The following is a 12,866-nucleotide window of genomic DNA, read 5'->3' as shown; positions in this document are numbered from 1 at the left end:
TGATAATTGGTGTCAGTAAATCATTATAGTGCAAGCCACAAACATAATCACTCAGTTTGTAATTTACTCCTGATGGGGGTACTTGTTCTTCTCAATACTTAATATGTCTGTTTATAGAAAAGTTGATTGAGATAATTAGCAGTAAAAATGCTAAGGTAACACGGCTATGGTAACATTTAAATTGCCATCAATTTTGTTTATAGCAGCCTAAAGAGCGGTGCTGAAATTAGAAATTAGCTACAATTAGCAAATAAATTGAGTGTCTCTTGGAATTACTTGATCATGTCTTAAAATGTTGCACAGTGAGATGCTCACAGAGGCAAAGCTGAGTCCCTGGCCTGCTCAGCTGCACCAGTCAAGGAGAACACATCTTGCTTTGCTGCTGCTCCTGGCCTTCCATGGAGCCTGGGATGCTGCCCCACTGTCGAGGTTTGATGAGTGCATGCTGTGAAGCCAAAAAACCCCAAAATTGCTCTCAGGGATTTGCCTCTGCATGGGGGAAAAGAAGGCAGAGTGGGGTTTTCAGTGATGTGCAGCCTTGTGGGCAGCAGCTCAAAGACTGTAACCCTTCCACCAGCTCAGTAAATGAACCTTGAGGCACACATTTACTGTTGGCAGCTCCATATGAGAGGAGTAACTTGGGCTGGAAATGTGTTGTTATCCCAGAAGATGAGGCAGAGACACAGAAGGCAGTTTTCTCTAATTGCCTGGAATGTGTCTCTTTGGAGGGCCTTGGGCATCGTTTTATGTTCACAGTTAGAAATAGTTTGCTTCCCCCAGTAAGGTTCTTTAAGGACCCTGCTTGATAAATGTTTTACAGAGGCATGTAATTATTTCCTGGCATAATTTCATAGTTTGATGTGGAAGGAAATGTGTTGTCTGCTACTGTTAAAATGGGTCATTAAGTGCAGTTCTGAGAATGAAAAGAGGATGGGAATCAACCAGCTCAGGATCAGCTGCTGGCTCACCTCTCTCATACAGCAAAAGTTTTCTCATTCTTTCACCTTTTGTTAGAAGCAGACAGGGAATGGTTTTCTGCCTTTCAACTCTGTGTCCAGAGAGGAGAAGGTGAGCTGAACATCCCATCCTCCTCCTTCAAGCACAAGTCTTGAGTATTCATCCAAATCTCGCATGATGGCTCTCAGATGCTGGGATCTTGCCCAGTTTTGGATGTACATGTTTGATTCTACTACAGGAACTCTCCTATTTAGTGTCAGTTTAAGTAATTATTGGGCTGGAAGGGGACAAAATCTTCACCCTGTGCTTAGCCATGTGCTGAAAGGGTGAGGATACTGAGTCATGTCTGTGCTCCCCTGAGCAGCACCTGACCCTCATGCAGTGAAACAGGAGACCTTGTCTGGCCTGGAAGGAAATTCCCACAGCTGAGGAGCTGTGACATTTGTCTGGGATGTGGAGAAATGGTGGCACAATGATGTTCACCTGGTGATACACAGATATCTCACTCCTTGCCCCTGTGCTCTACATCCAGTTCTCTTTCTTTGGGATTGGAATACCATTCTTATCCAGGGAAACATCTCCTGGTGGTATTAAAAGTTACATGTTCTGGGGTAAATTTCAGCATCTTCTAAGGAAGAAAATTTTCCTTGAGTATTTTCTGGCTATTTCCTTCCTTCTTTCCTCCTCTTCAGCAGATGTTGGATCTTTAAAGAGCAAAATCAGGCTGAGGGGAAAGGGAAGAAGTGACTGTCAGGGGAAAGCAGTGCAGGGGATTATGGATGGGGCAGTCACACCACAGGCAGACCCCTACTGAGGGCTGAGCACCAGGATCAGACAGAGTGAGAGTTATCTGGCCTGAGGCTGCTGCTGCTTTTTTTATTGTGCTTCCTTCAAAGCCAGGTGTCTGTGCTCCCTGTGGATTTCATCTGTGGAGAATTTATCACTGATAAATAACTGTTTGTGTTGAATTTACAGATGAGCTAAACTGTTTTCTTTAATGTTGCAGTTTAGTAGCTTTTCGTTTTCAGGTTTGTGCGAGCGCTGGCGTTCAAAGGAAATAAATCTGTCACTCAGATAATGTACTTGCCCTTGGTACCAAAATACATAAATAAGAGTTACAAGGTCATTAAGCATATCAATAGAAAGAAAAATGTGCTGTGCATTAAACAGCTGACTTCCAGGTTGGGTTGGGCAAATAGCAGTGTACTAAAGTGTATTGCTCATTTCTCCTTCTGATTGTGAAAATCAATTAATTCCTTTTCTTTTTTTTTTTTTAGCACTTTCTCTTTGCACTGGAAACCCTCAGCACACGTCAGTCCAAATTTATGAGCAGTGTGTTTTTCAGTGTATTCCATTTATCAAATGTAAATTTCAGTAGCCAGTGATTTACCACAGAACTGTTTGGAAAGCAGCAAGTAAATATTATTGCCTAACAAAGTATTAAAAAAAGAAAAGCCAGAGCAGAGATTTTATTTGCCACTTCCCAAGCACTTTATCTTTGTCCTTGAAAAGGCAGGTTAGGTGGAGAATGCCCCAGTATAGCTCTGGAATGCATCTTTATGGTAATGTGTTTTTATTCTCAGTAAAAGGCAACCTTGGAAAGTACTGGATTACTGCTTATATTTTAATGTCTTTCATTTTCAGACTTTTCTACTAGGTGCAGACCTGAGGGAGCTGGATCCATAAGCCTCCCACACTCTGCATCACTCCAGATCTTGCTGATGCAAAGAGACAAGTCCTCATTGTCCCCTGCCGTGGAGTTCAGACAGTAAACAATCAGCAGGGAGAAAATTGCACAGTGTGGGTTCCGTGGTGTCTGGGCAGGCTGGGTGACACAGTCTCCACTCAGCCCCTTTTAGTCCTCTTCATCAGCTCAGGGCCACAGAGATAAGATGATGAGAGCCCTGGAGCACCTCTCCTGTGGAGACAGTCTGAGAGAGCTGGAGATGTTTAGTCTGGAGAAGAGAAGGCTCTGGGCTGACCTTAGAGCCCTTTCCATACCCGTTTCATGTGTCAAACACAGCCAGATGACACAGCTGATTTTTGTAGAAGTTCCAGTAATACTAAATTAAAATAGCATCAGTGACAGAGGTTACCACATCGTAATTTATTCTCTGCCTGATGGTCCCAAGAACAGTGATACTGTGGTGAAGGACTTGTCTCTTTATGGCTTCTAAACTTATGTACCTCATGCAGCCATCTGCATCCCCTCAGACCCACCTACCCTGTGCAGCAAGAGGAGAATTGGATGATCCTTTTGAACTGACTGGCAAGCACCCTACACACAGCACAGAAGCACTTGTGTTGCCTCTGGAGGGGAGAAAGAAGCCACATGGCTGTTTCTCAGGTTTCATGTTGCTGAAATGGCTCCTGAGGTATTAAAAAGTCTTTTTTCCCAGCCCTGCGCTTGAAGAAGTCGGGATTCCTCGGCTTTGGTTCTCAAGGCTGTTTATTTTTTCTTGTCTAATATATTGTCTTTCTGACCCACTGAGGTCAGTCCAGCAGGTTGAGTTGAGGCACACTGACCGCCCTTGGGGTGCTGTTATCTTTTTATACTAAGAACTACATGTACTTTATTTACAATAATTTTCCAGTACCTATCACCTATGTTAGACAGTCTGTCTCTACTTTAAACCAGCCCAGAGGTGTCACCATCACAGCAGAAGATGGAGGACAAGAGGAAGAAGAAGAAAGACAGGACACGCCCAGATTCCTCCATCTCACCTCTTGAACCCCCATTCTAAATCCCTAAAATTCTACTTTTTCACCCTGTGATAAATTCACTAACATTCTACTCAAACCCTTGTTGTAAATCTTTGCACAAAGTTGGTCACTTTTTCCATGAGTTAAGATGGAAGGCATAGGTGTCTTTGACTCCGTGCCAAGGTCTCTGGGCCCCCTGCCAGTGTCTCGAGCCATCCAGGGCAGTCTGAGGGATGTCCTGGGTTCTGACAGATGGTTTCTGTGCCCCCCCAGGTGTGGCAGTGCGGGGGCAGCATGGAGGTGCTGCCCTGCTCCCGCGTGGCGCACATCGAGCGCACCAAGAAGCCCTACAACAACGACATCGACTACTATGCAAAGCGCAACGCCCTGCGCGCCGCCGAGGTCTGGATGGACGACTTCAAATCCCACGTCTACATGGCCTGGAACATCCCCATGGCAGTGAGTACAGCCCACACTGTGGCCTGAGCACGGGCAGAAACACAAAGCTGCTCCTAATTAGCTCTTGGAGGTGAATGTTGAGGTGTTGTGGGTCCCCAGGATGAGGTGAGAGATGAGAATTGACTCCAGGTTCTCAGAAGGCTGATTTATTATCATATCATATAATATCATATTATGTTATATTACATTATATTAATAAGGAAATATAATATATATTAATAATATATATTATATTAAAAGAAATTATCTACTATAACTATACTAAAGAAAGAGAAAGGAGGCATCAGAAGGCCAGACAAGAATGATCATAAAAACTCGTGACTGACCAGAATCCTGACACGGCTGGCTGTGATTGGTGTTTAATTAAAAACAATTCACATGTTTGGATAAACAATCTCACATTCCAGAGGAGCAAAATATAGAGAAGCTGAGGCTGCTTATCTTCTCAGGAGAAAAATTCTGGTGAAGGGATTTTTCAGAAAATATCACGGTGGCAGGTGAAAGGTGTTACTACGGCTGCACGAAGTGGGCAAAGCTCAGGGAAAGAGCTTTGGAAAGTGCATGCTCAGTATGGAGAGTTCTGCCAGGAGAACTTGCTGCCTCAGTCTAAGTTTAGTCGTGCACTCAGTGCTGACTGTTGTATGCAGTGACACAGATTTATAATTTAACCAGAGCAAAATGTCTCAGGTTTATGTGCTCCCCCAGAAGTCGTTAATTTGGGGCGCCGTTAAACTCTGAGGTGTTCATATGCTACAACAGTGGGGACAACAGAAATGTCCATAAATAAATATCATCATTCATTGTGAGACTCAGTAGACCTCACCAGCATAAAAAACGAAGTATGCAATAAAAGAATCACACATTAAATAGTTTTATTGTCCACAGGCTGAGAGGTGCAATGTGGGCACGTTCTACTTCTCACTGTGCATATGAATTGTAGATGGCGTGTGGGGGCCTCTAGGAATCCATGTAATATAAATATTAGATAAACTGTAGGTTCCATTTATCACTTAGTTCTGTAAGTATATCACATGCTACATCTGCACTGAGCACAATCCTTGAAGAAAAGAGTTTTATGTTATATCCCAGCCAGGTGGAAGCTGGCTGTTGGTGTGTTCTTGGCTGTGTTTGCATCTCAATTATTCATGTGAAGGGGCACAAGGAGAGCAGTTGAGGAGTAACATACAGTGATCCGTAGGTAACGATGGTTTAGTTAACCCTTACAGCAGGGGTTTGGCCAGAGCTGAAGGAAATAGGAATAGGAATGTTCCCATCAGAACAGGAAAATATGCAAACCCAGAGGTGTCTGGGAATATTCAGATATGATCTGGAGTTCATCAAAGTCATGAGACTCTTGTCTAAGACTGCATTAGATTTAGTCTGTCCTAAACATCTACTCTTACTTCGGTACCTAGTTAATACATGAAACCCCATTTTCTTTCCCCTCATAGTTTTAAAAATACACATGTTAAAGGAGCAATGTTTTCCCTTTGTCCATTTGATGTCTGAATATGCCAGATATTTCCACAGCTCCAAATTCACTCACTGCTGTTCAGTATTGGACACTGTGCAATGTGTTTATGGTGACTTCTTTTGGCACAAGAGGTAATTGCAGAGAATTATTTTGCCTTAGCAAAAGGCAATACTGCATCACTTTTTCCACACAAGACTTCTGTGACAGTAGGAAGAAGACAGTGCAGTGTCCATTAAAAATATATGAGCATTTTGGCCCTGTCTGAACACATAAAATACACTTGCTAAAATGGTCAGTTTTCAATTAGGAGATGAAAAACTAACCTCTGTAAATTTGCTTGCTTGATGACATGTGCAAATGAATTCTGAGAAAAGATGATATTTAAATAAGCATTTACGCCAAAACATGATTTCCTTTAATCTCTCTGAGATTACTTATTGATGCAGTTTTCTGCACTGAGCTATACAGCAGAGCTTTTAAAAAAACCCAGGCACATCTACAATAAAAGAAATAAAATCAGCAGAAGTAGTGAACATTAAAATTTCCTTTTCATAAAATAAATTCATTGATTGATAAAATGTGCATCATAAAAATCAGCCTATTAGCTCTCAGGAAAAGGAAGCTGAGAAAAGCTGGTGTTCATGACATTATTCAATACAGATGACAGAAGTACTGAACTTTTGGCATAAGCCATCACAAAAACCTTCTGCAGGGCAATTAGAAACCTTGCTAGCTGGTTAAAAAGAATATATCCACACAGTAAATCCTGTGGACACCTCATTCTTGTGCCATCACACTGTAACCTGCCCATGGTGGCTGCAGCTGGCACAGAGGGTGAGCACAGCTCAATTTGTTTTCATAGCTGCTCCATTTGCTGCTCTTGTGCTCTGCAGAAACAGCACTGCCAAAAAAGGGCACTGTGTTGCCTCATTTTAAATAGGGCAGAAAAGAGGCAGGTAAAACACAGGCATTTTCACATACCACAAAACTGACCCAAATTACTCTTCTATAACTTATATTCTCAGCTTCTCCACATTAACTCTTCTTCCCACCACCTTTTTCACAGCTCACAGGTTATTGAAAATGTGTGCATAATGTTTTTCTAGATCAGCAGATGGTCTTGGGCACACCTGCAAGATCATGTTCCTATAACCTTCAGCAGCAGGTCAGCACAGCTTTATTCCAGTTAACCAAACACTTGGTACATCCCCACTTATGATTTATTCCTCGACAATTTTGGTGATAAAGGAATCTTACATTGGATGATTTATTGCACTGAGTGCCTCAGAGGATTGCTCTCCCTCCACGCAGCCTCAAGTACCACGTAAATTAACATTCATTTGAATGGATGCTGCACTGAGGGCTCCTGACAGAACGTGCATCAGCAAGCAGCAGTGAGCACAGCAAACCCTTTATGTGGCAAATAGGAAAACCTGTTCAGTATTACACTTGTATTCTCTCCTGGAAACCAGGCATCTGTTGGGGATCTTAATAAACCCTGAGCTAAGATTTGCTGCTGTCTTGGAACCCTGCATTAGAAAGAATCTGTAAAATGTACAGATATTCTTCTGGAGGAAAAGCACAAAGCACTTCAGAGAGATCTCGTGCAAAACTCCCCAGTTTCAGTCCATTTGATTAATGTAGTGTCAGAAAAGGGTTTTGGATGAGGTAACTCTTACTGTCTTAATGTTGAACTGTGATGATTTATAACACCTTAAATCAACAGACTCTAACTCAGGACTCAGTAGTTCTAAATGGCTGGCTTTGTTCATATTAACTTGAATCTTCCAGCCTGTGTCTTTCATGGGATTTGTATTTAAATGTGAATTAAATTCTGAAGTAGAATTATAAAGGTTTTGAGTTTAACTGCATTCTATGGCTCAAGTCTGCAAATGAGCTGCAGGTCTAGTAAAAACTGAATGCTGGTCTATATGAATGCTTAGTGGAGCTTAATGATTTTTGAGCAGCTTCACTTTGAAGTTTTAACAGATCTGTTCTGACATAATTTACTTCACTGAATACTCAAATCTCTTACTGGAGTAAGCATGACCAAGCTGCCATATTTTAGATCAGAATTACTGCCTAAATTCTAAATGAATCTGAAAACAAAGGCTTGAGGATTGATTGCAAACACTTAGAACTGCTGTAAGTAACAACATTCTTATTGTATTCTTATTATTTTGATTTATTTTGGGGTTTCTTTTGTTCTTTATTCTCCTTTTTCCACTGGCTTTCATTAATATTTATTGTCTGCACTCAGCACCAGCTGTTTGATGAGCTACTGCTTACAACAAAAGCAAGAAAGGAGGGAAATACAGCTTGGTACACAAAATGAACTCCAGTTTGATTTCAGAAAAGATAGCAACCATAAAGCCAGTGCAGTGAGATTTCTTTATTCGTTTTCTGCTTTGCAGAACCCCGGAGTTGACTTTGGAGATGTTTCTGAACGAATTGCTCTGCGACAGCGACTGCAGTGCCGGAGCTTTAAGTGGTACTTGGAGAACGTGTACCCTGAGATGAGGGTTTACAATAACACAGTCACTTATGGAGAGGTACAGCATGTCTTTGGAAACACATCACAGCTGCACTCGAGCACTCCTCTGCTTTCAGAGCTGGCTATCAGGATGTACTGAGCAATTACACATCAGCACAGCAGTGGTGACAAAAATGCCCTCCCCTCCTTTTAACCAACACTAGGGAGTGTGGCTTTGAGAAGCCCTGTTCCTTTTGTTGGAGGGCAGCAGGTTGTAGGCCCACAGTTTGTGGTGATTGGGAGCGGGGCTGTGGCTGAGCCCCATCCCCAATGGGCACAGCTGTGAGCAGCAGGTGAGCAGCATTGAAACAACGAGCCATGGAGTGCCCAGGGGCACTGAGCAACCACCAAGGGAACAGAGGGCACACAGGGGCACTGCATCAGCATGAGGGGATAAAAGGTTGGGCTAAAGAACAAGAAGAGCAGATGCTTGAAGCCTTCTGATGTTATTCTGTATGGGTTGAAGCCTTCTGATATTGTGTGGTGATATTCTGTGTATCGTGGCTTTCTCCACTGTGGCGTATGCTGCAGCACAGGTGAAGCCATCCTTACTGACAATTACACACAACCTCCTTGGCTCTCATTTTAAAACACTGAGACATAAGTTTGAGCCAATCATTTTCCCAAATAAGATGCCACAGACATCATAAAAAAAACGTCAGTGGTCAACAGAGCTCAAATAATTGTCTACATGAGATGCAATTAAATCCGAAGGCAATATATTTTCCCACAAGACTGCTAAATGGAGACTGTTCCTTTCTCTTCCATTTGATTGACTTCATACAAAAATAAGTCAGGCACTTGAGACATTGATACAAAGTGGAAGTTTTATTCCATAATATCACTTTGCATCCTAATATAACTATCCCCATCAGGAACTGAGAAAAGACGTTGAGTAAATTCAAGAGGAGCTGTTGGTGTCTGTCAGCTCTGAGGAGGTCGTTAACAGTGAGGAACATTGGCAGAAGTGCCAATGTTGTGTCAATTATACCAGACCCTGAGCAATCTGGGCTCTAAAATAAATTTTGTTCCTCTTTAGCTGTCACATAGAAGGTTCTTGAGTCAAACAGTGACGCAAATATCAAATTCTTTAACATTTTTAATAGAATAAAGCCACACAAGGTATTTACCTGTTATAAACCAGCCTAGGTCCCTTTCATTCCTTAGACTTCATCCTAATGACATCAAGCTTGTTGTAAAGTACTTCTGGGTATTTTCCTGGAGGAAAAGATGTCTGGATATTTGTGAGTTTCAAGAAAAATAAATATATTGAGTAGATGTGAGACAGATTGAAACAGTAGTAAAAATATATTTCCTAGTGACTCACTTCCCCTTTTTTTAAAGCCATCTCATAAAGCTGCCTTCATCTCCTTTAGCCTTTACAGCCCCCAAGCCATAAAATAAACCTCCTGAAATTTAGTTGTTGGTGGGCTCCCTTATCCAATTGGATTCCCTGTTATGCTTGTACACTATAATATGAATCAATATATACTGATTTTTTCCTGACACCTTATGCAGTAGCTGTTTTTAAATTATGGGGGTCCTCAGACAGGTACTTCACAGTCTAAACCAAAACTGACCTGTTGAGTCTTTTGAGGTGTCTGTCTAAATAACTTCTTGTTTATGATATCTCTAAAGTTTTTCTGTGTTCGAAATATGTGTGTAATCCTTACAGCCTCAAGAGAAAGGCTGGAAGAGGTTTCACAAGAGCTCCATCCCAGTTTTTATAGACTTGTAAATTCTTCTTGTCTAGGGAGGCACAGGAATTTTTTACTTCCTTGGATCTCTGAACTTGTGCCCTTTCATAAAATGTGCTTTATGTCACTTCTGTACATAACAATGTACTATATTTTTAGTTCAGATAAAAATTTTTCACATGCTTTTTTGATTTTATATCAGCAATAGGAAGAAACAAAAGCATGTCACATCCAACACCAATCCTGGGTAGCTCCTATCCTGTTTATAAAGCCACATTCTCAACATACAAGGTCAAAATTTATGTTTGCACATTGACAATTTGGAGCAAAACTTGGCCTGGGTTTCTTGGGGTGAATTTTAGGAAGTTCTGATCCTTGAGTAATTGCCAAAAATGTACCTCTGACCCAAGGTATGTAAAGACAGCAGGTTCTCCAAATAATGTCTTTTCCTGGAGCAGATTCACTGCTGGTACTCTGTCATAGCTGAAGTAGAAGAATGTGTCCCTCAGAGAGCAGTTTTACATGGTAGATTTTTCAGGAGCTGTAGCACAGCTGAGATTTAGCTGGGCTGGACTGAAATGGGGGTTCATTTCCAGCTGAAGTGTTTTCATTCTGATCTGGTTCCAGGTGCGGAACAGCAAAGCCAGCGGCTACTGCCTGGACCAGGGGGCTGAAGAGGATGACAAAGCCATCCTTTATCCCTGCCATGGAATGTCCTCCCAGGTAAAGGGTGAAAATCCCATCATGAGTGAGAAACCTTGCACTCAGAGAATATTCAGAAGAAACAAAGAGTAATTGGATGTATTTGTGTTGAGTATGGCAGTGTAATTCCTGAGCTGCGAAGGCAAATGTCTGGCTTTGCTCCAGTCTTGTCAGGTGCCTTTTCCAAGGTTGTCCAGCTTGTGAATCCATACTTTGAAATTACCAGTTAGGAAAACAGAAGGATCACATTACTTGTTTAAATAACAGGGATCCACTGAAGATTAATTAATTTAGGTAGTCTGTGGGAGTGAGCAGTTCTTCTTGCTATAACATGACTTATTCATGGTACCTCTTTAATTTAACCGTTCCTTGGTCCAGCAGGCTCTCGGGCAGAAATTATTTATCAAGCTGCTGATTTGATTCCCCAAGTAGGCAAAAAGTTAAGCACATATTTAACATCAGCTTCAAAGGGAATTAAGAATATCCTCTAAGACTTTTCTAAAATAGGTTTCTCTTTTTTTTTTTGTCAGTCCCTGTGCATATTATTATTTTCTTTCAGATGTCTGAAGATTTAAAAATGACATTTCTTCTTTCCATGCTCATAGTGATTTTACTCATACAAGTTGGATATTATTTAAATCCAGGACTTGAGCTTTTTCTGAAATGAAATTCTTGTTTCTTTTGAAGTAGCATCTGAATCAAAACTATATTAATGAACATTCTCATGTGTAAATAAACTCTGACCTTATCAGGCTTAACAATTATCCAAGGCTCAGTCACGCATATATTGATTGGGAGTCCTGGCTCATGCATCACCATGGAGGTGAAGTGAGACAGACAGTAATTCCTGCTGGCACAATGTCCACCTTTGGCAGGATCATTATGGACTATTTGACTGACACTCTCCTAGTAGAGGTGGAAGGAGCAGCCTTTGAGTAAGGTAACAAAATGGCATTGCTTAAATAGATGTAAATTAGCTTCTCAAGAAGACTCTCATTAGAGATGTCAAGGCACTCAGAGAGAGCTCAGTCTCCTGGTCCATCCTAATTGAAACAGAAAGTTGCAAATTTAAGTCCTTCCTGAAAGTCCCTTAGCAACATCTAATCTCTATCATAGTGTTCTAGCACTTAGAAGAGTAATGAAATAAATGGTTCTGACTGTAATTTATTTTGCAATTTAAGTCCTTAACCTACTTGTTTGCCTCCATGATTCCTGTTTCACAGAGTAGGCTTTGACTTTGACTTCAGGAAGAAAATAGATGAGGGCATAAGTTACAGTGAATTTTTCCCTTTAAAACAAACAAACAAACCAACAAACCAACAAAAAACAGGAAAAGAGTTTTCATTCTGCAAGAAACACCAAATGAAGGCAGAGGTGATGTTTTATCTAAGTTGAGTATTTCACAGACAAGCATGAGCTGGAGCCACTCAAATGCAGCCAAGTTAATTAATGATTACACAGCTGGAAAACTTCTATAATCTCACCACAATTTACAAAATTAATTCAGTGTGAGAACCACAGCTGCACAAACCCTAATCAAGGATATTCAAGCACATAGCACGAAAGGTGTTGACAGCAAGCGTTTTAATATATTAAATAAACATTTTTTAAGCCCCTCTTCTAATCAGCCTGGGTGAGCATAGTTGTCTGCTGCATTTAGCTTTCCATTTCTGACATGTTTCATCTCAAGCATAGGACATAAAATACCCCTACTGAGCTGAGATTTGGGTTATTTGTACATGCCTACTGAATATAAATTCATATAAATATGGAACTCCCTTTCCCCAGTTGGGTTATCAGTGTTGCTCATATGTCTTACTAATGGGAAAGCCTCTCCCTGTTTAGCTATAGCCCTGTTTGTTTTTCATACTCTTCAATTCTGACAAGCAGATTACCAGGGATTTTAGTGTACACATGGTTCCACTGAAACCCACCCAAATCAGGCAGGTGTTTAAAGAAAGCTGAGTTAGGAATAAGATTACTGTTCATCTGCGATAAAATGTTCTTTTTCTCTATGTCCTACCCTTCTGTTTCCCTTGGATGTTGTTGTCCTGCATTATAGTGGCAAAATAAAACCACTCCACTGTGACTGCCTTTCCCTATGTGTATTTTCAAGATCAGTTTTCACCATGATAAATCACATCTTTGTAATGATATCAGCTTTTAAATTTCTTTATTCAAACAGGGACAAGCTCTTTTATGGATGCTCTGGAATGCATTTATCCTGAGTTTACATCAATTTGGTTTAATGAGTTTGACTTGAGCTAAGTCATTGTAAGCTAACAGCTAAGAATATCCAGACAAGGTTTTGCATCAGTCTGAGTCGATTTCAAAACCTATT

General features: G+C 41.0%; 1 protein-coding gene across 9 annotated transcripts in view; it reads left to right on the top strand.

The window, feature by feature from the left end:
- The window catches only part of GALNT9 (polypeptide N-acetylgalactosaminyltransferase 9), a 257,312-nt gene that overhangs the window by 232,703 nt on the left and 11,743 nt on the right, over positions 1-12,866 (top strand). For all 9 annotated transcript variants that reach the window (XM_064726604.1, XM_064726603.1, XM_064726601.1 and 6 more), the window contains 3 exons: positions 3,934-4,119; positions 8,008-8,145; positions 10,451-10,546. In XM_064726604.1, coding sequence (XP_064582674.1) covers positions 3,934-4,119; positions 8,008-8,145; positions 10,451-10,546 — 420 coding nt within the window. The remainder of the gene's footprint in view (positions 1-3,933; positions 4,120-8,007; positions 8,146-10,450; positions 10,547-12,866) is intronic.

Source organism: Zonotrichia leucophrys, chromosome 15, assembly GCF_028769735.1.
Source record: "Zonotrichia leucophrys gambelii isolate GWCS_2022_RI chromosome 15, RI_Zleu_2.0, whole genome shotgun sequence".
Taxonomy (NCBI): Eukaryota; Metazoa; Chordata; class Aves; order Passeriformes; family Passerellidae; genus Zonotrichia; species Zonotrichia leucophrys.
Note: the sequence above shows the minus strand (reverse complement) of the source record. Positions and strands in the feature narration are given on the sequence as shown.